This window comes from Trachypithecus francoisi, unplaced genomic scaffold, assembly GCF_009764315.1.
Source record: "Trachypithecus francoisi isolate TF-2019V2 unplaced genomic scaffold, Tfra_2.0 Lachesis_group7, whole genome shotgun sequence".
Lineage (NCBI taxonomy): Eukaryota > Metazoa > Chordata > Mammalia > Primates > Cercopithecidae > Trachypithecus > Trachypithecus francoisi.
Genome location: NW_022681472.1, coordinates 65,694,450 through 65,722,323, shown reverse-complemented (window position 1 = coordinate 65,722,323; position 27,874 = coordinate 65,694,450). Strand labels below are relative to the sequence as shown.

The window sequence follows — 27,874 nt, the reverse complement described above, 5'->3', positions numbered from 1 at the left end:
GAAATACAGGACAGTCTAGGATTCCTGGGATGACTGTGAATCTGAAAGACAGCAACTCAGTGTGAAAAATCTGAGATGAGATTGTCATCTCAGATTGTGTGAAAACAATCTTGTCTCTCCAAAATCCTTAGAAACTAGAATGGCTTAGATTGTTGGAAATCAAAGCCTTATAAATGGATAGAGAAAGTAAGAACCGCCCTCCCCCCCCCCCCCGCAAGTATTAAAAAGAATACTTAAAATGCTTCCAATCTCATGTAAAGAGCTTAAGTTCGAACTTGAAAAGCTCTTTCCATTATTTAAAGGATTCTAGGATTTGTTGGTACAATAACTTAGAGGTGTCATATCTACTTCCAAATGACAGATTTCTGGAAGTTTATTGCAATGAAATAAGAACATACTAATATAAAGAATCAAAACAAATTTATATTTTGAAGAAATCTGATTTTAGTGTTTAAAGCTAATTAGTACATTGTATATATTATAAAAATATTTTTAGTATATTTTCATGAACATGCTATAGACTTTTGTCTGTTGCCCAAAAAAATAGCTAATAATTCTTATATTTTTGTTTTCAGCCTATTCTTCAGAACAGTCCTTTAGTAGCTTCCTGAAAAATGAAAACAATACAAAACAATTTTTAAGTAGTAATAGCATATAGTATAATTTAAAATATATTTCATTAATTTTAACTTTTCTCATTTTTATGGTATGGTTAGCAGTATTTCCAAGTTTACCCATTTAATGTTAGAATCAGTAATTTTTTTTGTAGAAATTTATAGATTGTGGTGCTTACACAAGATTTTTTTATTTTTCACATTCAAAAATACACATTTAAAATATAAGATCTTTTATTTAGTGAAACTTCATGATCCTCTTAAAAGTAATATATTATTAGTTCAGAATGCAAAGTTATGCAAGAACCCAGCCTTTTAATCCATTAATAGTGTTTAAATTATCTTATATTCTAATTGAAAAATGGTAGTTTATTTAGTAGCAAAGGAGAAGCCATTGATTAATCTTCTTATTTGGAAAAGTTCCTGGAAAAAACTCAGGAGCTACATCGTTTACTAATTATTTGAGAATAGAATTATATTAATTTGGTAAAGTACCAAAGTTGTCAGGAGTAAGCAGGATGAGAGTCAATAAAGATTTTTGCACTTAATGAGGCAATGCAAAATGCACAAATATATATTGAGCAATACTTAGCTAATTAGACCTTATATTTTAATGCTTCTGAGAAAAAATAAAATGAATTAAAGAAATGCTTGTCATTCTATTATAAAATAAACAATTGGTCTTACTTTTGTTACTATTCTAGAGACAAGAAAACTGGCATAAAAATAATATAAACCCCCCTGTCTTTACTCAGCTATAAGAGGCCAGGACAAGGTCTCTGCAAACTATGCTTCTCCTTTGACCACTGGACTCCAATTAAGTTTTTCCATTAGGAGAGATGAAAAGATTTCCTTCTTCTTGTTTTCTGGCTATTCCTGAGACCCCAGTAGTTTGTGTTTTGTCACTTCCAGACCCAGCCTTACTATGTCCCCTGATCCTTTATATTTAAATTTAAAATCTAGTCTTGGCTTTTATTGCTCAGTATGCTTTAGTATTATTCTAAATTGTTACCTCACCTCAAATTCTTCCTCAACTTTGTTATACAGTATCTCTTACGTGGTTTTTTTCACTAACCTGTCAGAAACTATCCCCCATTAAATGAACTGCAAACTGATTAATATATTCCATTAAAAACTATTTACAATTTGCCTACAATACCCCTACTCAACATCTCCCCTTAAGTCAGAGGTAAAGACTCAACTTCCACTTTCAAGATTTAAAATCAATTAAACCACATTTTTAGTACTTATAATATGTAAGACATACAGTCCTGTAAGTGCTCACAATTTGGTGAGGAAGATATATTTGAATATAAGCTTAATACCAGTACATTACAGAAAGGACTATAATAATGATACAAACACAAAGTGCAATTGGAGACCAAAGGAGAGGAGAATTAAATGTAGAGTGGGAAGGAAGAAGGGAAACCTGCTGGATGAGGTGGAATTTGAGCAAGACCTAGAAGGATGCTGTGAGAGGTAACCTTGGTGAGTAGAGGCTGGCAGCCAAGGTATAGATAATAGGGAATATGTGGGATGGAGAGAATTCTTTCTGGAAATGATTTGGTAAAAGGAGGCAGTCTTCAAAACTGTTTCAAGGTCTTTGACGTTGATTCTGTTTTTTGCATGTAGTGAGGAATAGTCAAAGATTTGAGATTACTGTTAGCTTTACGTGACCTTAAATCTGACAGCAATATGGAGGATAGGCAAAAATGGCAAGGCATTAACTGAGAAGGGGTAGCTGGAGAAGTATGTTTGTAAGAAAATGATGAGGAATTCTGTGCTAAACATCTATAACTGAAGATGTTTTATTCCACTGTCATTTTTTTCCTTGCTCCTATCATGTCCCTGTTCTTGAGTGCCTTTTCCCTCCCTCTCCAAATCTTATACATTTTATACAGTCCCAACTTTCATGTGTTCCTAAGGCAATGACATTTGCAATCATCTCTAATCATATAGAGACCTCTCCCTTTTATTAATCTCTCTAATATTCAGTGTCTCTGTCTGCCCGTCATTTCTGGTACTAGCACCTTTATTATCCTTAGTGAAACTACACCTCCACCATTCTCAGTACCTTACCCCATGTGACCCAGGCCAAGCTAATTAGAAAGCTGTGGCCACAGTGATTGGTTCAGGAATGGGCATGTGACCCAAGGCAGGTCAATGACATAGCTTTGGGGCTTTTCTCTGGAACTGCTGGGAAAGAGGTTAGCTCTTTCCCTATTGGTTGATGGGCTGGTAGAAGATGTTGTTGGGTACCTTTGTAATGAGGAGTGGGGGTGGTGAGGAGTCAGCCTGGAAGTGAAGCCAACACCACAGAGAGTTTAGCCAAGAGAAGGAGAGACAGAAGTTCTAGAAGATACCATTTGAGTACTTAGATCCAACTGTTTCAGAAACTTCTGGACTTCTCAGTTAAGTGATCACTTTACTAGCTAGATCATTTCAAGCTAAGAATCTGCATCTTGCAACTCAAAAAGAGTTCTGACATGACCTGCACTTTTGTTTCACCACATTATTTATTTATTTATTTATTTAAGTACGTATTTATTTACGTACATATTTATTTATTTTGACAGAGTCTTGCTCTGTCACGCAGGCTGGAGTACAGTGGCGGGATCTCAGTTCACTGCAGCCTCCACCTCCCAGGCTCAAGCGATTCTCCTGCCTCAGCCTCCCAAGTAGCTGGGATTACAGTTGCACACCACCATGCCCAGCTAATATTTTTATATTTTTAGTAGAGATGGGGTTTTGCCATGTTGGCCAGGCTGGTCTCCACTTCCTGACCTCAGGTGATCCACCTGCTTCAGCCGCCCAAAATGCTGGGATTACAGGTATGAGCCACTGTGCCCAGCCTTGTTTCACCACATTCTTATAAACTAGCATGTAGTGAATAACATTTTCCATAGGTTGTCTTGTCTCTGCCATTGAGGCTGTTACTTTCTCTTTGTGTACACAGTCATATCATGCACAAGAGCTGGGCACACAGCCTTTATCCAGTAAACACTGGTACTTCACTATGTGGAGAAACACTGTATTAATGGACTGTACTTACTTAAAGTTATCTTCAAAGTTGTAACTGCAGCCATAAATATTTCCAAGAGCCACATTCTTCCAATCAGACAGCTAATTACTACAGTCATTATCTGGGCATATGTACCCACAGTTGATGCTTTGCTGTTGCTGCTGCCGCTGCCACTGCTGCTGCTACTACTGCTGCTGCTGCCACTGCTACTGCTAGAGACAGACTCTGCCAGCAGACTGAAAGTTCTGGATTCTACCCAAACAACATTATCCAGTATAAATTCAATCTTATAATTTTTTCCTGGAAAAAAAAAAGCATCATACTGTTTGATTTCCTTTTATGTTTTACTTGTTTTCATACAGTTCCCATTTGATTTTCATTGACTGAAAAACACTATATAGATCCTGATGAACTATTTTTGAAAGTTGAGTCCAATAAATTAGTTTAAGTACAGACAAGTATAGACAGGGTCTCAGAGTTAGAAGAGTTCTATCTGTCCACTAACTGAACAACAGGGAAGCTGGGTAGATTTTCTTTCTGCAGCAGCAGTTCCTGCTTCTTAGAGCCCCTTCGTAGTGCCCAGGACTGGACAAAGACTGTTAGAAAAGAAATGAGGGACAATAGGGAAGAGAGGTGAGGGTGCTGAATCTCAGTTTCATCCCTTCGTACTAGACCTAGGAGTAGAGAAGCATCAGTCTCAGTTGGGGGTGGTGGGGATGGATACTGAACTTTTTATTTTGAAGAATTTCAAACAAGAAAAGAGTTGAAGGAATAATACAGCAAACAACCATATGCCCTCCATTCAGATTCAAAAAACTTTTACCGTGTTTCACATTTGTTTGAAGTTAGATGCTATTTTTTTATTACAAGGCTGTGACCCTTTTTCCTTACTCTGGGTAGACATTTTAGAAACATTGTTACTTGTGTTTAGAATGTAAAAAAGTTAAAGAGCTCATCCAATATTATTTAATCTCCAGGTTAAATCTTCCCACAGTTTTGAATAGGATATAACCAATATATTTTTCCTTGCTATAATTTCTTTTGGGTCTGTTGCTATCATTTATAATAGTCATCACACAGAATGGCATTTCTAATACTTGTACAGCCCTGTAAGTTTTTACTCATTTGTTTTCTCTGTTATTTGTTTTTAAAAAGTCATTTCTGTTTTCATTCTTTATTTAGGAAGAGAATATAATTAGATCTTGATCACATCTATGGTTTTATGAACAATTGCAATTCATTATATAACTTTCAGGATATATGGGCACTGTACTATAGAATTTTCTGTCACTGACAATTCCTGACAATGGTGTATTAAAATTTTTTTCTTTTTGCATTAAAAAATCTGAATTTTTGTGGCAGGTGAGGTTATTTTATTAATTTTCTTGCTGCGCAAATAATTTAGGGTAGTCCTTTTATTTTGTTTTTCTCCTCCTGAAGTACTGTGAAGAAGCCCAAGCTAGCTTTATGGAAAGACCACATAGAGGAGAACTGAAAAATCCAGCCAAAATCCAGAATCAGGTCCATAGAGATATGACCTCAATTAAGCCATCTTAGCCAGCTCTAGTTAACAGAAAATCTCAGCTGAAGTCCCAGACATTGGAGCAGTGATGATCCATCCTGGCCCAAATTTCTGACACACACAATTGTGAGCAAATGAAATGGTGTTATTCGATTTGGGGCTGGTTTGTTACATAGCAATAGAAACTGAAGCACTAAACATTACATAGGACGCTAAACAAATATGTCCCAGTGTCTATTAGTACTATTAGTACTACTGTCTTTATCTAGGTTGATTAAAGATGCAGATTCTTTTTCTCCCACCCATTTCTCACATCACCATTTTCTGTGTTAGAAACCACAACCTATATCTCCTCTACCCGAATACTCTGCTGTTTATGGAGCTATATGTAGAAGAGGGGTGCTGTGCTGTAAGGCCACAGTCTGATCAACAAGAGGATTTCCTTCAGTGTAGTGACTGTGGGGCTTACCTGTTAGAAAGAGTCAGTGAAAGATATTTTGTTAATTTTCTCACTAATGCTTTGTTGTTGTTATAATTTTACTGTGGTTAATCTACAAACTGGCTAACTGATTTAAAAATAATGAAGAGATTCCTACACTTGGCTTTCCCTATTGTACATAACCAGGGAACTGAGATGCCACACTTGATGAAGAAAAAAGGAGAGAGAGAGAGAGGAAGAGGGGAGGGGAGAAGGAGAAGGTAAGAGAGAGGACAGAGGGGGAGGGAGGGAAGAATGGAAGGAAGGAGAGAGGGAGGAAGGAAGAAAGGAAGGAAGGAAGGGAGGGAGGGAGGGAGGGAGGGAGGGAAGGAAGGAAAAGGAAACACATAGGTGAAGAGCCCTGGTACTTCTCCATGGCAAGTAAGACACTCCTAAGGGAAGCTTTGAATTCTGAAAAGAACTTAATGTATGAAAGAAAAATGCTTAAATTATTATTTTGTTGCCACAGTAAAATGCCAAAACCGATTTTAGTGCTTTAACGCCCCAGTGATCCTGGGTACTTTTGGAACATTGTAGTTTGAAGACCTTGGTCACAAGGTTAGTTCTTTGCCACTGGGCACTTATTGGGTCCACCCTCATGAGGAGGTGAACAAACTTCTTTTCAGGTAGGGTTCTTGCCAGCTGCCTCATTTCCCATAAAAAAAAAAAATTCCATTTGGGCTGATAGTTAAAAGAATTTAGCTCTGCGCTTAACCAGAAAGCAGTGGGATACAAGGTACTTGTCTAGGAGCACACCATTGAACTAATTGTCATTTAATTATTAGCAAACATTAGGCTGAGATATTGCTGCCCAGGAGGAAGACTGAACATATCTGGTGTAGGGCACTAACAAATCATGGAGAAACAAAAATTCAGGGGAAAAAAGTGGGGCGGGGATGCCACTACATAGCCTTTTCAGAAGTTAAGGCCCCTGACTGTCTTAAATGGGTCCTGGGTTGGGAGAAACAGAACAATGGAGGCCTTTCTCAAATGTAAGCAGTTTATCCATTTCATTCTTTTAGATACTCTACATTCTATCACCAAGAGAGATCTGTTTGGGGATATATCATTTGGGCCCTGGTAGAATGGTTTTTACCAGTCAGAGTTGTGTCATCAACCTGTATGAAGATAGTATAAAAAACGTAATTGTGGCAGTCATGGCTGTATTTACTGCACCGATGTTCAAGATATTACTTAATAGAGATTAATTGTGCACACTTTCTGAAAAATCACAGGGGACATTTGTTCTGTTCTCAGAGAATATTATAATTCTCCACAGTAACTGGTCTGTTTATTTGATGGGTACTGTAAATGATGATAATACTCATTTTCTCTTTTGCTTTGGCTTTCAGAAAGACCACAGCCAACTTTCTAGCCCAACTCTGAACTCCTCCTTAAGACATTAAAGTTATATGAGCCTACCTTATCCTTTCTTTTATTGAATTTGAAAATCCATATGTTAATTTTTCTTACTGTAAATGTAATACATTTTTAGTGAGCAAATTTAGAAAAGTATACAAATGGATAAATCATGATATAATTTTTTATTCCTTAATTTTTTATTTTAATTTCTATTTTTTCACATATTAAATCTACTCTTAAGCTAGACTAAATATTTTCTGAAACAAGGCAAAATATAGCATTCTGATATCTATAGTTTATTCACCAGAGTGTTACAGAATGTTTTGTTCATTAAAAGACCATTATAATTGTCTCTACTTAGGTTATATATGTGAGGATCCAAACTAGTGCACCCACCTGTTCTAAGCGGAGTAAGGTCTGTGTAGTTGGCCCAACAGCTGCTAAACGGAATTGTTGTATTTCCACTAAGGCCATTGACTTGGTTATTATTGTAGTCCTTGAGTATGGCCCTCAAAGTTAGTGCAGTAATTCCAACTGATACGCAGTTACCCTAAAAAAAAAAAAAAAAGTAGAGAATTATAACAATTGTCCTGTCTCCATGCTTTTAAAAATATATGCAAAACTTTATTTTCAAAAATGCCTCATTATAAATTGAAAAGCTGCAGAAGCTCCTTGTTCCACACAAAGAGTTCATAAATCTGAGCAGCAGAAGTTCATTTAACATCAGCATTTTTAAGACAGTACAAGATGGCACCCTTGGATATTAGTCCAACTTCTAAAGGGGCTGGGCGATCCTCAGGCTGCCAGCACACCAGGATGAGTGAAACTGGCTCATCCTTCAGAATTTGTAGCTTAATTCTTTCACTTAAGTAAAATTTTGAGTTATGACTTACGTCAGAATCTGTTGCCTTTACCGAAGGCTGCTGAGGAAACGGCTGTCCCGGCTGTGCTGCCACTGGCTGAGTGATCACTAAGAGTGAGGACACGAAGGCCACATAATGAACAGGAAACGCAGACCTTTCAACTGGCTGGGCAGTTACCTGTGAATGCACAAGGGATGAACTGGTTTCTACATGATAAACTATACTCAGCAGCAAACTCATTTTAGCCAGGCTGAGTGTAATGTATTCATTATTTATTTTAAAATATGCTCAATATATAAAATTAGTATAATTACAATATTTCCTCCATTAAATTTATGACGCATTGTTATAAATATGCAAAGCAAAGCAAATTTGGAGCCAATACACAACTTTTGGAAGATATGCTCCTTTGTTCAAACAACTTTATTATCATTTTAGCGAGCCTATACAAAGTCAACAATAAATAAGAAACACATGCCTTCTAAATTATTGTTTTGAAATAGAAACAGACAGTTAAAATAAGAAATAAGTAATGATATTTTAAGTCCCCAAAAATGCATTTTTTCTAGTTGCATTTTCTTACCTTAATCCAGCCAGAGTCACTTGGTCTGGGGAGGGGATTAGTAATAGTCATGGATGAAATGTTAAATCCAAGGATACTACTGATTTTTCCTGAAATTACAGCTTGTCCAAGAGAACCAGCAATTACCTGGAGTTCAGATAATTGCATCTGACCTGTAGGGAAATAGTATGATGACATTTGGATTATAAAAGCATAGAACTGTGAAAACACATGAGAGTTTTTCACTTTAGCTTTCTTTGCATTGCTCCATTGCATTATAGAATTCCAAGGCTTTCTGATCTTCCCTGAGCAAAACACAACAGTCATATTAATGAGGGGAGGAAAAGGAAGAGCTCAGGAGAATATACTTTAAGTTGGAGTTAAAGGAAAAACAAAGGTAGATAAAACAGATACAAGAAAAACGAATGAAAACATAGTGGGAGAATATATGTCTCTTAATTTAATACTTTCTCATACAAATCTTTCTTTACCAATGAAGCATTATCATGCATTTCTATTATCATGTGTCATTTTAAAAAATAAAGTGTTAATTTTGGAATGGAAGGATTGTTAGAATCTATCTTATTATGTGTATGTATTCATATATTAGTTGCTAAAGTTATTACATTACTAACCAATTGTTACTGGCTTTGGACATTTGACAGTTCTCAGTTACTTTTAACACTACATATAGTTTCTGTTCCCCTTTTCTAGCATGGCAGGTCTGGGGTTTCCTCTTAAACCTTCTGCCCCCATAGTGCTCCTTACCTTATAAAGTGGTACCTTAATGCACCATATTCCTTTTTTCAGAGTTTTGCTTAATCCCTCCTCCTTCACCTCTCCACTACACCACATCTAATCCATTACCAATTTCTAAATCTCTGTCCCTGCTGTTAAAATCCTAATTAAAGCCACATCAGCAGGGTTACTAAAACCACCTTTAATCTGACTCTCTGGAGTCAGACTGATCTTTTAAGAAACAACTGTAAAACAGGATAACGTTTTGGTGTATTGCAGGCCTTGCTAACCCCTTGTTCCTAGGTATCCTGTACTTTCTATATCCAGAGTCATGCCTTGAGGAATCAAATCACTGAGTTTCTTCCGTTAAAGTTAAGCCACAAAGCTTAGAGTGCTCAGGAAGAAGGAGGTAACATCTTGGGCCAGCAGGGCTGACATGACACTATGAACCCCACAATCCTAAGCCATTTCATTCCTTGTCAGTTTAAAAGGACTCTTTTGGATGATGCAGACTCTTTTGGAAAAAGGCTCAGTCTTTCAGATTCCTCCCTCTCCTCATACTCCCTCCAGAAACAGCCTTCTCCAAGGAGGCCTCCCAAGTCTGAGGGCTTGTGTATCTAGCTGTAGCAGTACAGAACTGCTTCAGGTCCATGCACTACTACTACTACTTTGTCTTCACTGGTTTTTGGCATGGAATGGCAGGTCTGATCCGGTCTGCACTGTTAACAGGTTCTTGCTGACCATTTGACATGTGAGGGCATTCATTTCTGCTGATTGCCATCTAGAAACCAAAGACCTTAACTTGAAGGCCTCTTATTTCTGACTCTAGGATTCTGTCTGCTCATAAATGCCTTTAATACATAGGTAACCCCTTTCTAGGACATCTGGGAATTTCTGGATATCCTGATACTGTATAAAAACTATAAGAAGCCAGGAGTACAACTAATGAACATCTTTCTTGCCATTTCTCAACATTTTGTTGTGATTCACCACGTTGTAGGGTTCTTCTTGAGACTTGAAACACTATCCCAGTCTATGTCTGGAAAACATGCCATTAGCCTGTCCCTCCCCCCATCCCTAACTTCTACATTCTTCAATGGTCTTATACCTGTCTGGATACATCTAACAAGCTAAAACAGATTTAAGGGGATGGACGTAGTAGGGATTGTATGTGGGGAAATGTATGTCACATGTAAGAAATAAATCCCAGTTTCTTTGTATATCTAGTGGCTAGTGTGATAAATTTTGGACCTCACGACACGTAAGGGCTCACCAGGGATTTCTAAGAGTAGGTGAGTAATCTGTATATGTGCCATTGGCCCTCTACAACTCCTAAAGTAACAGACAAAGTCATGCTGAGTCCAAACCCTGAGCCTATAAGTCCAAGTGAATACAGAACTGATGAAGGAAAGTTAACTATGACTCTGGGCAGAGAACATCGTGGGAGATCTGGTTGCAACACAAGCCTATGCTTCCTACGCTCTTCTAACCAAGAGTTTATAAACACCTCCCTCCATGCAGGCAAGCCTTCCCACAGGCTTATCCCCCAATGGAAGAAACTTCGCCTGCTTAGCTGGTAGAATTGCAGAGTGATAATATGGTAGGTGCATAGAGTCAATGCCTAGAAGCAAACCTCTTGGGAAAATCAGTGATGATCCCTAGTGGCATAAAATGAGAACTTCACCCAGTACCCAGGTTTACACAGAGCCTAGGAGTTTAATGATAAAGTGACTGAAGACAGGTAGATAGGGTAGATCCCAACCTTGTGGGGCTGCAGTTTATACACATCTGGAAGATCTCTTTAGGAAAAGGAATGCAGAAAAATCATACCTTTGTAGCTTTCATAACATTCAATGATTTGACCACATTATGAGGACCTCTCCTAAGGTATTGAAAGTGAAAGCCCCTCCCAGGACTTGTATCAGTAAGGGGGCTTGAAGCGTAAGCTTCATAAGCTGGATGGCAGATCTTCCTCTGACAGATACCTGCCTCTTCTATTCTTGGGGAGGGGTACACCTAGGTCAGAGTACTTGTGCTTGACCACTGAAGACAAAGGCATGGCTGCAGGTTAGCAGTGGGGGATGTTATTGCATACCAGAAGACCAGGAAAGTTCAGTAGTATCTCAAGAGATGCATATGTAGAGTAGAGAAGATAACCCACTCTGTAGCAGAGGCTGTGAAGACAAGATGATAACATGAGGATGGAGGCCAGGACAGCCCCTTGGTATTCAGACCCCAACTTGAAAGGAGCAGATGGATAGAGAAAATTTGGAGAGCTGAGCATTTACCCAAGTGCCCAAACTGAGTAACTCTAAGGAAATGCTTTAAGCCAGCAGAGATTTCTCTGATGGGACAGTTGAGCTTATTTTTTTTTTTTTTTTTTTTTGAGACGGAGTCTCGCTCTGCCGCCCAGGCTGGAGTGCAATGGCCGGATCTCAGCTCACTGCAAGCTCCGCCTCCCGGGTTTACGCCATTCTCCTGCCTCAGCCTCCCAAGTAGCTGGGACTACAGGCGCCCGCCACCTCGCCCGGCTAGTTTTTTGTAGTTTTTAGTAGAGACGGGGTTTCACCGTGTTAGCCAGGATGGTCTCGATCTCCTGACCTCGTGATCCACCCGTCTCGGCCTCCCAAAGTGCTGGGATTACAGGCTTGAGCCACCGCGCCCGGCCGAGCTTATTTTTTATCTCTGATAAAAACTAGGAAGTGAGGGACACAAAGAGGGGATGATGGCTCATGAGGATGATTTGCTCAGTCACAGGAAATAAAGACAGATTATGTACTTGCACATCTGCCCTTGTTAGGGTGAACCTGTGACTTTACCATGGAAATCTAACCCACAGCTCCACTGCTCAGAATATCCAAGAATGTCTACTCTTTTTCTTAAGAAAACATCCACAGTCCTTCTTTTGACTTCCAAAGCTCTACACGTCTAGCACCTGTCTAGCCCTCGGCTACACCTCCAGCAGCTTGTCCTTCCTGGCTCCTTCCACTCCAGACCAATTGGACCTGTTTCCTCTCTTCAAATGCACCAAACTCTCACCAACAGTTTTCATAGCCTGAACACTCTTTTTCCTCGTCTTTTCATTGACTATCTTCATCCTTAATCTCTCATCTATAAGATCACTTGCTTAAGTAGGTCTTCCCAGATCTTTTTATATTAGATCAAATTCTTTTGTTGAATTTATTAATCATCACAATAACAAAACAGAGATTCAAATTCCTTCCAATTCTAAGAGTTTGGTAGTACAGGAAAAAGGGTCTCTAGGCGTGTAGGAGGGTTCAGGATATGGGGTTGATGGGACTTCCTGAGGCCTGGCTCGCCAGGCCCTGATCAGGTTATTTATGGATGTGGATTTGGTAATTGCATTCCTCCATCTCAAACCACTGTTATTCATACCTGTGGTGCCATTGCTTAAGAACTGAATAGGAGGGTCTCCAATCTCTATTTCAATTATGAATCCCATGGATCTCTTCCTTCTCAGACTCTTCCCTCTTATCATTTTGCTGATACGGATTTTGTCACTTGGTATCTTTAGGAACAAGGCAAGATTTCTAACCAGATTGTGAGAGGTATAAAAGTCATCTTCTGTTGCAGCAGGTAATTGGAAAGAAACAAATATCACTGTGGCAGTGTGAATTTCAACAGGTATAGTTCTTTTAACCAAAAGATAAAGCAGCTGGTAGGTTCTATCAAAGTAGTTTTCACCAAGGACAGTGGAATCCAGGTTAGGAAGGAATTGGTCTATGAAGGAAAAAAGCCAGAGCAGCACAGCTAAGTATTATATATTATCACAATCAACATGCATTACTTAATGTTTGTTTAAATTTAGAAAATCCCCCCAAAATTCAACTTTATCATTCCTTCATAAGAAAGCATATCTTTTAAAAACAAAAACACTTATAGAACTGACTTGTGAAATCAAAGCCACTCCTTTAAAAAATACCACAAATAATCATTATACATTAGGTTTTAAAAAATAATTAGCTATATAGACACAGTATAAATGAGAAACAAATTGAGTTATGATCCCAGGAGCCTATACTGTACTTGAAACACTATTCACATGCTCATGATTTTAAAGGCTTGACTGAAGGCATTTGGTAATTTAAAAATATAAATTTAACTTTACTAGTTATCTAATTTATGCAGTGCTATATGCCAACTCTTAAAAGAGCATTTACAATTCAGTGTTTCTATTTTAACTAAGGACAAAACTGTGTAATATAAATGAAGTATATATTAAAACATCTCAGAAGAACCTTATACCAACTAAACAGACTTACATTTCAGCCTGAAAAAGTTTGGTGAATGCAAAACAAACTCTGCTAGGGAACTGAATTTTACAAAAGTGATTGAGATCATTATAATGAATGAATAAATATGTATGATTTTATGGCAGAGTATCAACAATGTCTAAGAGCTAATAAACCCACTAACACATGTTGAGCCCAGACAAACGCTGAATTGTGTAATAGTGGTGGTATGAGATGTGTAGCTTCTTACATTTCATTATGAGGCTTACTGGGAAAAAGAAATTAAAATTTTAGGAAGAAGAAGGAATTTCACAGTAATGAAAGAAGCAGAGACAAAGATAATAAAACATTTGGGTAACCTCCAAAGTATGTATAGGTTCATAACACAGGGATATTATTTTGCATTCCAAGTGCCAAAGCAAAACGCTACTTAAAAGCAATGCTGTTTCAGAAAAACACCACTACCACTACCATAAAACACACATTTATCTGTAAGAGGGCAGTGATGGAATTGTTTTCCAGCTCTTCAGCACCTACATTATCAATTCTTTACATTATGTTCTGTCTATGGAGAACAAAATAATATCCCTGTGTTATGGATCTATACGTATTTTGGGGTTTTGGAAATGTTTTATTAATATTTATGTCTCTGCTTTTTTCATTCCTGTGAAATTCCATCCTCTTTCTAAAATTTTAATTTCTTTTTCCTAATAAGCCTCACAATGAAATGTGGTAAGAAGCTAAATGTTTTATTCCACTATTAATTATACAATTCAGCATTTGTCTGGGCTCAATATATGTTAGTGGAACTCTCTGCCTAAGAAGATAGTTCCTATTTTCCTGACTCTGAATGATATTGCGCTTGGTACCATATGTGTTATTTGAAAAGAGTGAAAAATTTATTAAAATTAAGCTATAAATGCCATTTCATTCATGACACAACTATTTATATATAAAAAGTAGTAACGCTGACTCTCTTAATTTAAAAGAAGGCAATATAGCATAATGGTTAAGTGCATGGGTTTTAGAGCTAGACTGTTTTTGAGTCCTTGTTGTACACCATACCAGCTTAAGACTGCTATGGTCTGAATTGTGCCCCCATATTTCACATGTTGAAGCCCTAACCTTCAAGGTGATGATATTTGGAGATGAGAGCCTTTGGGAGGGAAGAGGGTTTAGATGAGATTGTGAAGGGGGAGACTTCATGATGGAATTAGTGCCCTTCTAAAAGGAGACACCAAAGAGCTTGCTCGCATCACAGTCTCTCAGCCATGTCAGGACACAGCAAGAAAGTGGCCATCTGCAAGCCAAGCAAAGAGCCCTCAGCAGAACATGACCATCATGGCACCCTGATCTCAGACTTTCAGACATCCAGAGAAAATAAATTTCTGTCATTTGAGCCACTCAATCTGTGGTATTTTGTTATGGCAGACTGAACTAAGACTACTATCTTGGCAAATTACTTCCTATGTCTCAATTTACTCATCTGTGCCTACCTCAAAGAGTTACTATGATGTAGTAACAATGAGTTACACATAAAGCATGTAGAGCTGTGCCTGAAATATATTAATGTCTCTGGAAACATTAGCAATTCATGTTATTAATAGGAATATGACTTCTTCTATAAATGGTAAAGCAAACAGATTACCCATTCATATTTTCAAGTCTAGCTCATATTATGATCTACCACACACATCTATATAATGGTTAGCTAAGATTATGGATCACATCAAAAAATGAGGATGAATAGCCCATGTGGAATGGAATGTATGCTATTGGCCTCATTAGAATCCTGTTTAACAAAAAGACTTACATAAGCAGATATAAATCCTGGTGTTACAAATATTGATCAATGAATAAGTTTAGCCTCTTCCATATGTTTCATTTAACAAAAGTTTATTTTATCATATTTACTTCAAAACCTTTAGTTGATGTTATATTAGCTTTCTTGGCAATAATTCTTATGACTGCCAATTAATTTAGGCTCTAACCTCTATGAAATAGAAGTAAAGCCAAGAGAAGGTGAAAATTTTAAGCAAAATCTCTTCTGAACATAGGAAGGACTGAATTCAACGTATGCAAAATGAAAACATTCTTAGGAAGCAAAAGAATGCCCATGATAAACAAAAACATACCTGCATGTGCACAGATAAATAAGTTTCATTAGGAATGATCTTTCAAGACACTCATGTTACAAATGAACACATCTTAGTATTTGGTGGACTGTGGCTAAAAACTTGTTTTCTTCTGCATTATCAATAGATAAAGAATTAAAAATACTAATAATCAGACATTTAAAATGTTACAAATAAGTACATACTCCATGTGTACTGTGTTTTTTGAGAAAATACCTTTGTACAGATGGTTATTAAGTTCACAGTATTTCTGCTGGGCATTCCATATTGTATTTTTTGGACAGACCAATGAGTTGTTCACATAGACATCCAAACGTTGAAGTGTGGAAAAGAAAATTCCTACTAGAACAGCCTAATAAAGAAAAAAAAGTTTTGTCTTAAGAAAGCAATAAAACAGAATATTTGTAATTTAGCACTTAAACCATGCTTCAATATTGTATACTTTCTGCAAACTGTTAAAACTAAGTTTTGGCCGGGCGCGGTGGCTCCCAGCACTTTGGGAGGCCGAGGTGGGCGGATCACGAGGTCAGGAGATTGAGACCATCCTGGCTAACACGGTGAAACCCCGTCTCTACTAAAAATACAAAAAAATTAGCCGGGCGAGGTGGTGGGCGCCTGTAGTCCCAGCTACTCCAGAGGCTGAGGCAGGAGAATGGCGGGAACCCGGGAGGCGGAGCTTGCAGTGAGCCGAGATCGCGCCACTGCACTCCAGCCTGGGTGACAGAGCGAGACTCCGTCTGAAAAAAACAAAACAAAACAAACAAAAACCTAACTTTTATGGATTTGGGATAAGTGATGAACTAAAATTTTAAAATGGGCTTACATTCGACCATTCATACAGATAGTACAACTTAACCCTTAATTGACCATTCTCAATAGAAAAGTACAATAAGATAAATTATTAGATGACTATCTCTAAGTTTAAAAAAAGGGTCATTTAAAAGACAACAAAGGACAATACAGACTTTCAATATCAGGAGCAAGGAAAGGGGGACTTAGCTGTACTCTGTATAATGCAGCCACACAAAATTAGGTACTTCGTGTTGGGAAAAAAAATGCTTATCTCAGAAAAATTTGGTAGAAAGACTAATAAATGTCAAAATAACCATCGTCTCTGATTCAATTTTATTCATTTTTCATGTTTATATTGCTTATATTTCATGCTATCAGCTATGATCATAAAGAGATTGGCTTTTCCAAGAGCAGGGAAGGATTAATATGGAGTTTAATAAGCTATACATAGTTCTGGAATCTTCTTTTGATATTGTCTTCAGAGGCTCAGAATATTAACAGTCACATTACTTTGTAGTCACCATTCTCATTTTTAGAGTTAAAATATTCTCTTCTGATTTTTTTAAAAAGAAAATTTTGAGTTCCTATTTCAGCGATGCGGTATTCTAAGTGCTGGCAAGAGCCACTGGCTTCTTTGAGCTTATATTCAAGAGTGATGAGAGACAAAAAATAGAAGTAATAAAAGGTAAAGTAGGAAACATGGTAGATGGTGATGAATCCTGTGGAGAAAAGAAAAATGTAAATCAGGGTGCGTGTAACTTGGGAGAGCCAAGGAAGAAGGCATGATCTTGGAGGCCTATTGAGAAAGTGGAATCTGAGGTGACAGGAACTTTAGCCACTTAGGGTAGAGTGTTTGAGGCTAAGCAAACATGAGAAACATAGGCCTAGTGGGTAGCATGTTTGGTGTCCCTAGGAACAGCAAGGAGCCCAGTGGGGCTGGAGGAGTAGAAGAAGCCAGAGAGCTCAGGGATGAGAGAGATTCCCATAGGGCCTCACAGGTCATGGTGAGGATTCTGACTCTTGGACAGAGACCAATAGGGAAATTGTTACAGGGTTTGAGGCATGGGAGAGATGTGATCTGACATATTTTCAAGGTATCTGGCTACTAAGTTGAGGACAGACTATAGAAGGGCAAAGGTGGAAGTAGAAAGAGGAATTGGGAGGCAATTACCATGATCCAGGAAAGGCTCAAACTGGATAGTAGCATTGGAGGTGGTGAGAAGTGGGCAGATTCTGGTATTTTGAAGACAGATTCAAAACAACTTGCAGATGGATTGGATGAGGAATGTGAGCAAAAGAGAGGAGTCAAGAGTGCTTCCAAGTTTTTATCTGGTGCGAAGGGATGGAACTGCTCTCTCCTGGGAAGGGGCAGGTGCCTCCTTCCCCTATTCCTTTCTGTGCTTCACCTTATCAGCATTCTTTCTTCGCATTAAACACCCTGGGACTTTAAAGTCTCATATTCTTAGAAAAGAAAATCTGAATTATGACACTACTGGTTAAACGCATACTCTTTTCATACTAATTAAATATAAATTTAATTATCCTGTCCAAGTTCAGTTTCCAACAAAGACTTGACATTATTGAAGATATTAAAAATAACATGCTGCAGTCTCTGAAGTAAATTCCAAAGGTGTATTTCTGACATATATAAGTAATAGCAGCATTGAAGAATAAGTACATAATTCTAAGTAATCAGTTTTGAATGTACATTATTTTTATGTACATTCAAATTTTATGTACAAAATTTAGGTTTGCTTGTTAATCATGCAAATCATAGGCATCACTGTCATGCCTCATGTATGGAGCACCAAATCAAGTGCATATGGCACGGGGATGATGGTGATGCTTGGTACTTGTACCTTCAGGCTAATGAAAACTGTCTAAACTAATAATAATTTCAGTGGTACCCTGATGCATCCTTGGAAATGGGCTGTAAGGCTGACAATGCTAGAACAAGGGAGGAGATACAAGTCTTAGCAGATAGAAATAACATGCAAATAATCAACAGCAATTACCCTTAAGACATCTTGCCCTACCTTATTATGGTCAACATTAAGCAACATCAGTCGAAGATTCTGAGGACTGGTGCCAGTGAAGTAAACTTCATAAGATGTGTTCAGAGCCACAATGCTGTGAAACAGGGACAGCCTTCTCTGGCATGTATATCCAGCACACCAGCCGTGATCCTGTGGGCCTAAATCCATGCAAAATGAAAGTGCATATTCCTATATAATGCATTTTATTAGTATAAAATCTGAAGAGTAATTGTATTTAAAATAAATTGCCATGGTCAAGTTCAAATGCAAGTTCAGCATTTATACCTATTACCCATCCACCGTTACCCAGCCAGCTAAGCTATTTCTCAAACCTTGGCTTAAAAAGGAAGGCAGAGAAGAAACTTCTTCCTATCACCCTTGCTTTTACACTGCCCAGGGTAAGAAGGGTGGTAATAAGAATTTGTATTGGAAGGTCACTGAGAGAAATAGTAGATTTGCATATATCTCTACTTTAATGATAATATTCAAGCATAGGCCACATGGTGAGGAAGAAAATGCTTGATCTTCTCCTCCCTACCAAATAAAAGCTTGAATGGGAATTGAACTTTCTCAGGCTCTTTGTTAGGAAATGTGCTATAACAGAGTTAGTTTGTTAACAATAGGCTCTGTACCTGGAAAACAGGGACATCTGAATGCCTGAACCATTGATTCATTAATTTGTTCTTTCACTCATGCACTTGTTTTTTAAAAATAGTTAATGTATAAATTCAGCAAACACATTCGTCTAATCAAGTCATTAATCTTCCTCCATTTTAATTTTAATTTAAGAAATTTTTGTTGACAATTGTTACTACAGGTACCATTAGAATGTTGAGATCATTAATTAACTGAAGCCACCTAAGAAATAACACTCCATCAAACCCTCTAGAAAGCTAAGAAATAGTGAATGCTTTTCTACCTGAATCCAAACATTTTCTGAGCAGGTTTAAAATGACTTTCATAACAAACTTCTGTATTTCACTTAGTTTTAAAGTGGCTGAGATTATACATATATAAAACATTGAGTGAAATATGGAATGAATTTTATTGATGTATTTATTCATTAGGTTTTCTTTATTTCCTAGCTTACTTGGAAGTATTATCAATATTTATAAGTACACTTCAATCAAATTTTAAATCAATATAAACTTCTAAAGCTCCTGTAAAGCCTAACCTTTTCCTTAGCATACAAAATATAAATCCTAGTTTTAAATATACTTTCTTTGTGAGTTTTGAAAACATAAAGAAATATCTATGTATAACATAAAAATTTAAAGTGGCAAAAGTCATATTTTTAAAATAAATAAAATTTAATATTAATATTAAAAAGGAAGTGAGTGATTTTCTGTAACTTTTATCTTGGGGAATTTTTTTTTCCCCATCTAGTATAGCACATCCCAAGCTTCAGTGATTCTTCTAACACCTTCATGATTTTTCTGTGCTGCTATCATTTACATATACATATCAGTGACTTTAAACTGATAGTCACTTTTTAAAATTTAAATTCATATTGAAGAAATATGTCTTGTCATTATTGTAAATGGAAAACTTGTATTGCTTGCCAGAAAAGGGAAATGTAAAAATAAGACAATGAAATATTTTTCCACCATATAAAACAGAGCTATTTGGAAAGATCTCTTCTATTACTCCATTATTCACTTACAGTTCTAAAGTTGTTCTCATAATCTCTGCTTCATAAAATCCAAAAAGCAGCATCTAAAATTGGGTTGACTGCAGGTCACAGAAACCAGGCATAGCACACATTGGGGTGGGAGAAGTGAGGAAAGCCCTAGAATCATGAAACTTTGGAATACTCCTGATTTAGTTCATTCTGTTCTTATAAACAAGTTTTTAAAGCATTCATATTTTATTGATTTCTAGAATATTTTAGTACATATTGTGACACCACAAGGGCACAGAAATCTATCTAATCCAAACTATATACGTTTTCAGCACACAAAAGATCCTAATCTAAGCCTGTTTAGGGACTAAGTTTTGAGCCCCTGGTGTCATTTCAAGAATATATGATGAATCCTTGTGTGTGTTTTCACTACCTTAAGAAGTTCATCTTACTCATTCAAAAAACCTTGGTATCCTGAGCATGGAGACCATTACCTTCCTTCTCTGCTACAGCCTCCTGAGACCAGAATGGAAGAAACCTGATGCTACAGCTTGACCAACTGGTCTTGACAATCAAAGGAATTAGAGATGAGAAAACTTGTTGATGGCAATGTAAGTCTTCCAAAGATTCATGAGAATAAAACATGAACAGGCTGAGAATACTGCTTGTCAGGTATTCCAAATAACACATTATCAATTTTTAATATACACTAGGCAAATTGTATTTTTTGGAGATACTTGGACCCTTTTTTTCCTTCAAAATACTTGTACCACCTTATCAATAAAGTATGAAGATCACTCCAGAAATAACTTTCCCCCTTCTTCTTGCTCTCCTCTCCATCCCTCTTCCCCTCCTTCTTCTTTTTATTTTAATGGCCAATTTTAAATAACTGTCCTCGCTTTCCTCGATGAGGTACTGCAAGATCAAGTCTCTTCCCTGCGCATTGCTCATTCTTACAAATGGAAGGCAAACAAGGCTTCACGTTTGCTAGTTGTGTGGGGTAAATAATTTATGAGATGGCTTCATGCATTTAATAACAAACAAATGTTTTGAGTAACTCTAGTTTATACATATTGAATACCTACCATTAATGAGATCAACATAACCATTGCCCATTATAGCCACTGGGGAAAGTCTTCGAGTTTCTGTGTCAGGATCCAGACTTTCAATAACCATCATTGCATATTCCATCCCAAAGCACCGATAGCTCTGCCACTCTGGAATGTACTTACAGGTTGAATCTCTAATGATTCCTAGAAACATATTATATATATATATATATATTAGCAATAATACAAAATCTCTTTGTAAAAAAATCCTCATAACATCTTTTTCTTATTATGCCAGCTTAAGAAGCAGAAAAGATAAGTTATTGGTTGAGTAGATAAGTCATTAAAAATAAAACATATATTTTGTTTCATGGGTTTAAGGCCTAACAACAGAATAAGATCCAACAAACCTTTATGAGGTGCTTTCTCTGTGACAGGAATTCTACTTCCATTCAAGAATGTGAGCATCGCCTTAGGAATTCTGTAGTCTCCAATTCCTACTTGGCTGTTTCCATCCCATTCGTATTCTGCTTGAGGTATCACAGAACCAGCACTCCCCAGAAAGGAGCCATCTATGTCTTTAAGAAAAGATTTCCTCTTGGCATCACAAACCATGTCTACACAATCAGATGGATTGACTTTACTGAGGAGAAAAGTTGAATTATTCAGTTCATTGTTTCTAGAGAGCAATATGAATATACTTGAATATTTGCTAACAGGGTATCCAAAAAAATTAATGTATTAAATCTTATTTCAGAGAGGTTTCAAAGTGGGACCAAGTAGCCTATGTAATTAGCATTGGAATGAGGTCTGCTTTTCCATTGTGTTGATTTGGTCTATGATTATGAATTCATTAACATTTCAAAACAACAAATCATACCTGTGGGATATAAAATCAGAATTCCACTTTTCTATTCTATATATAGTTGAATGATAGATTTCTTATTTGTGCATTGTTCACAATATACTAACATTTCTCCAGAGAGTAGATGAATGATTACTGTTTTACAAGACATATAAAATCCCTGTGTTGGCAGGGAAGTCTTTATTATTATTTCCTTTCCTTCTTGTCTTTAAAAATTATGAAAGTATTGCTTACTCTAAAATAATCTAAAGATTTATTAAAAGCTCAATCCCTATCACCTTCCCATTCTAAGCTTTTAGGCTCATCACCAATTGCAGATTAGTATATATTCTTGTAGACCTTTATTTATGGATATATGGATTTATCTGGATTGTGTTTATTATGCTACATATTTTAGTAACCATTCTATAGATAACAATAAGAGGTAAGATAAACTCATCATGCAATTCAAATGTAGATGGTATTTTGGCCTCATCTTGAGTTACTTGGAGTGTTGATTGATTGTTACCTGATTATAATCATAAAACAGCAGCTTAACGTGTAAGGTACTATACATTCAAATGGTATACATACAATATACTCATAGAATACCATGATATATACCATGGGCAGAGTTATAGTAACAAAATAATAGTGAACAGCTCAGATCTATTAAATAGTATCTAGAATAGCTCTCCCTTTTTGCTATGAGAAACACATGAAGTTATTAAAACAAGTTATTCCTTACATAATATACAAGCTTTAGAGAAGGATTTTAATAAATATTTTTGTAGTTCATGTGTTCTTTGTATTCCAGTATGTGCAATGTGTTTTTGTAAGCAAGTCTGTGAGTAGAATGCCCAGTGGCAGTCTTTTATGTTGTGGCTTTGTTCTCTTAGTTTAGGTTCCCAAGAAATAAAGCCTGAGATGTGGGTTTTTGTTCAAGTAAATTGCCAAAAGAATCCTCTCAAAAGGGGGAGAAGAGAAGTGGTTTATCCAATAGCTTTAATCTGATGCCATGAAAACCTCTGGCACATAAACTGCACAGCAGAGTTGTTGCCACCTTAAGACAAAGCAGCCAGCCTTGTACTCCTGAATTAGTCAGTCGTTTTACAGGGACTGCAGGGTGGTGGAAGGGAGCGCTTTGGACTCCTATGGCTAGTTCTGTTTGGCTAAGAGCAAAGTTCTGAAAAGCCATGGGTTGTTATTGGCCAACACTGAGAACATCTGGGGGTTGGGTACACTGCCCAGTAAAGATCTGAGAGAGCACTGACGGCATCACCTACAAGCACAGAACTCAGAAAAATCATATTTGAAATTGTGGTATTTTCTTCAGGACTTATATTCTAAAATTATATGTTGAAACTGAAAGATTCAGTGACAAGTAAATAAGAGATAATAACTGCCTACTGAGGAGGGGCTCTATGGACCCCCAAACACTGAAGTTCAACGATAATTAAATAAATAAGTGTTGGGTTGTCAGCAAAGCAAAATCAGATGAAGTCAATTTATGAAATATTACATTTATCTGAAGAGGTACCTACTTCCTTTTTTTGATACAGGGTCTCACTCTGTTGCCCAAGCTGGAGTGCAGGGGTGTGATCACAGCTGAGTGCAGCCTCAACCTCCTGGGCTCAAGCAATCCTCCTGCCTCAGCCTCCTGAGTAGCTAGGACCACAGGTGCACACTACCACACCCAGCTAATTTTTATTTTTTAATTTTTTTGTAGAGATGAGATCTCCTATGTTGCTCAGGCTGGTATCAAACTCCTGGGCTCAAACAGTCTTCCTGCCTCAGCCTCCCAGAATTTGAGATTACAGGCACTAGCCACCATGACTGGCTGAGATGTCTGTTTAAATACAGAACATAATTCCTTTTCTCTTCCCCTAAGCTGAAAATGATCAAAGATCAGTAATAATTTTTTTTCTTCCTCCAGTATTGCCTTATATCTAAATTCCTGGTCTGTACTTCTTATAAAACATAGGAATTATTAGATGTATTATTCTATGACTTAGAATCTAAATGATCGCTTCTGGAAATGTCCTGACACCAACTGACCTTTGTGATCAGAAAATCACTGTTCTAAGTTTATGTGTATTTATAATCACAGTGATTATAATGGCTGACATTTAATTTCCAAGCACATTTTGGGGTGCCTGTGATAGGATATTTTGGAAACAATAGGTAACCAAAAAGGGTAAGAAAAAGGGAAGAAATAATAGGAGATATCTCTTGTCCATTAATGACTGTTAACTTGAGAAGCAAACAAAAACAATGTGTATGTGGCTCTTGCCTTTAATCCCAGTGCTTTGGGAGGCCAAAGTAGAAGGAATCCTTGAGGCCAGGAGTTCAAGACCATCTTGGGAAACATAGAAAGACCCTGTTTCTACAAAAAACAAACAAACAAACAAAAACTTAGTTAACTAAGCCAGGCATAGTGGCATGTGCTTGTAGTCTCAGCTGCTTGCTGAGGTGGAAGTATTGCTTGAACTCAAGAGTTTGAGTCTGTAGTAAGCCATGATAGCATCACTGCACTCCAGCCTGAGTGGCAGAGGTATTTTCCAGGATGTCCTAAACTCCTGGGCTCAAGCAATCTTCCTGCTTCAAACTCCTGAGTAGCTGGAACTACAGGTGCATTATGCCTGCTCTTAAATGGAAAAATATTAAAGTAGAACACACTTCAGACCCCATCTATAGCTTTCATATTTAACAATGATGATATTATTGATGATTCACACACACGCACAAAGCAATGGGAGAAAACATGTATGTTAAAGCCCAGTTTTTAAAACTCAACTGAGAGCATTTAGATTTACCTTATTAAATGGTCTTAATTTTCATAATGCTCATTAAAGTTTCATAAAAACTGGTAGTTATTTTAATATGCCAACTTAGATCTTGAGCAGGAGGAAGTGAGAATGAAAAACTATAAAGATAGAAAAACCACAATTTTTATGTATTTTACCTTATATCAGGCCTATGTATAAATATTTTTGATTGTTCAGTAGTATCAACCAGTTTTATATTCTTCACATGGATTGGATGCTGTAAATCTTCATTTAAAGGGTTAGTAATGAATATAACATTAGTTTCCCCTGAACAAACATTCTTAAATCCAACAAATGTTGAACCTAAAACATAAATAATAGATAAGTGATTATTTTCTCTAAAGAAAGTGATAAAATCAGATTTATTTAATGCACATTCTGCCAAACACATCTTTTGTCACTACCTTAAACATGCAGCTCTTGCCTGATATGGTAAATAAGTCTACCACTATTTGTGGGAGCCTGTTGCCTACCAATATTCATATCACTAGGTAATGATCACCCATATTTTCTCCGGGCTTGGCCATGTAACGGTTTGGCCAATGGGACAATAGCAATCACAGCATAAACAGAGATCTGGAGAGCGCTTGCATATTGGAGCTTGCTCTTTCTTAGTGTTCCAGGGAATTCTGTGACTTCCAACATATGAGTACGCCTGGGATACATGTGGCTCTATCACTCTTATCACCCCAGCTAATGGCCAGCACCAACTGTCAGCAAGCACCAACCACCAGACATGGAAGTAAGGCTATCCTAGACTAACCAGCCCATAGCCATCCTGTAAACTGACGGCACCTAATGGACAAGACCAGGTGAGACCAGCAGAAAAACTATCCAGCTGAACAAAGCCCAAATTGACAATCCACAGAATCATGAGCTAAATGGTTGTTTAAAGTCTCTACATTTGGGGGGTTATCCAGCTAAGATAAATGAACCACTATTTTTCCCTTGGCTTCTTTGTATATATTACATGGCTAAAAGACAAAATTGATTGGATCCAAAAACTTAATCTCCATTGTACTTAAAATCCAATAACTCTAAACAGAAAAGCAAAAGGTGACCTCTAAAATTCTTAAATCAGTTATGTTTTATCTATGCCTCTTCTTAATTATATTTCCTCCTAAGAAGAGTCTATATACAGGAATACAAACCTGTAGATGAGTATTAATAAAATATCACAGTAGCAGATGCTGTTTGTGCCCTGCCCAGATCTTCTTTACTGGGTCAGTGCACCCAACACCTAGTTCCTCCTGTAAGTATTGGCTGCAAACCACTCATAGCTGCAGTCTTCTGTTTTTGTTTTTTGAAATAGAATGTCACTCTCTCGCCCAGGCTGGAGTCCAGCGGTGTGATCGTGGCTCATTGCAACCTCCACCTCCTGGGTTCAGGCGATTCTGCCTCAGCCTCCCAAGTTGCTGGGATTACAGGTGCCTGCCACCATGCCTGGTTAACTTTTGTATTTTTTCAGTAGAGATGGGGTTCCACCATGTTGGCCAGGCTGGCCTCAAACTCCTGACCTCAAGTGATCCACTCACCTTGGCCTCCCAAAGTGCTGGAATTATAGGCATGAGCCACTGCACCTGGCCAGCTGCTGTCTTCTCTAAAGAATTGCCCTTAGCCACTTGATAGTTCCCTCAACTGACAGATTATGTACTCCCTTCCATTGCCACAAGTAGCTATGCCTGACTGACAAGACATATGGAAGAACCTTTTGCCTCAATGTGGGAAAAGTATTTGGCACAATTTACACTCCACAGCTCTCTGAAGTATCAGGTAGAAGAAGCTGGACTTCAGTTGAGGTCATATCCTTGCTTAACTCCTTGCCTCTGCCCTATTCTAATACTTCTTTCACTCCCTTTCTCTTCAGAGCATACCTTCAATAATCCACTTGCATAAGAATTCCATTTCTGCTTCTACTTTATTGATGATTTGAAGAAAGAAAATGAAACTATAATGGTCATTCACAAATTCAAAGCAAATCTCAGGATATAAGTGTAAGATTAGCAGAACCTTACAACTTAAGAGATGGTTGGGTTCTGAGCCCTACCAAATCCCCTACATCAAAGGCCCTGACAGAAACAAAGTGGGATGCTAAGTTAGATGGAGATATATGGGAAGAGCTACTTGGACCTCGAAGTCTCAGAATGTGCTGAATGCTCTGGATGTGTATAAATGGTATACTCCTTATTAGAGAGTAACTTCCTGCTCTACTTGCTTAAAATCATCAGGGACCTCAACAGAGCCTTACAAGACAAATCTTATCTTCCACAGGACCTGTTCCAAGGGAATTATACACTAGTATGGCCAGTTTTAATATGTTGCTGGAATGACTTTTAAAAGCTTGGAAATAGTGATGGCACACATTAAGTAGAAATGTCCAAATTTCCATGACATGTTGTGAGAAAAATGCAAGTCAAAGGCTCAAAAATGGGAATATTGAAATGGATGTATTATATAATTCCAATGCATTTCAGCCCAACTCAGAGGTGGCCTTGAATGAGTGTGGGGTGGGGTGGTGTGGTGTGGGAAGATCTTTCCAATTAAGAGAAATTTGGGTGGTACACAGGATCATCTACTTTTTGTGGAGAGAGAACTTATCGAAGGTAAGGATAAATATAGACTCCTGGGTAGTGATGAGTGGCTTAGCTGATTGGTAAGGGGCCTGTAAGAAAGTACACTGGATGTTCAGGAAAAAATCTTGTGGCTAGATCTGTCAAAATGGGTACAAAAGGCATGCTATTGCCTACCAATAAGCATTCAATACAGAAGAGTACCTGAAAAAGCAAATGGGCAGGATGATTTGTCCAACAAATGTCAGTTAATCTCTGTCCTCAGCCACCCCAGCCCTTACAAATCAGCTTATGAACTGAGTAGCCTTTTTGGTGGAGATGGAGGCTATACATGGCTCCAACAGCATGGCCTTCTTCTTTCCAAGGTTAGTGGAGCTACTTCCACTACTTAATGTCTGACCCAAATTGCCCGGCACAGAAATTAAAATAAAGTATTTAGTATATTACCATTCCTCAGGAAATCAAACAATTACTTAAAGTTGGTGACACTGGATTTATTCCACCCTAGAAAGGGTAACAATTCATGCTGAGTAGTACTGACATGTATTCCTGGTGTGAGTTTCTTTTTTTCTTATAGGGCTTCAG

General features: G+C 37.5%; 1 protein-coding gene across 1 annotated transcript in view; it reads right to left on the bottom strand.

Moving 5' to 3' along the window:
- Nucleotides 1-408: 408 nt before the first annotated feature.
- The window catches only part of PKHD1L1 (PKHD1 like 1), a 162,034-nt gene continuing 134,568 nt past the window's right edge, over nt 409-27,874 (bottom strand). The window contains exons 68-78 of the mRNA XM_033203683.1: nt 24,857-25,022; nt 21,458-21,690; nt 21,084-21,251; nt 18,378-18,535; nt 15,766-15,901; nt 12,558-12,902; nt 8,445-8,596; nt 7,892-8,038; nt 7,395-7,548; nt 3,667-3,936; nt 409-607 (exon numbers count right to left, since the gene is read on the bottom strand). Of these exons, the coding sequence (XP_033059574.1) occupies nt 597-607; nt 3,667-3,936; nt 7,395-7,548; nt 7,892-8,038; nt 8,445-8,596; nt 12,558-12,902; nt 15,766-15,901; nt 18,378-18,535; nt 21,084-21,251; nt 21,458-21,690; nt 24,857-25,022 (1,940 nt within the window). The 3' untranslated portion in view covers nt 409-596. The remainder of the gene's footprint in view (nt 608-3,666; nt 3,937-7,394; nt 7,549-7,891; nt 8,039-8,444; nt 8,597-12,557; nt 12,903-15,765; nt 15,902-18,377; nt 18,536-21,083; nt 21,252-21,457; nt 21,691-24,856; nt 25,023-27,874) is intronic.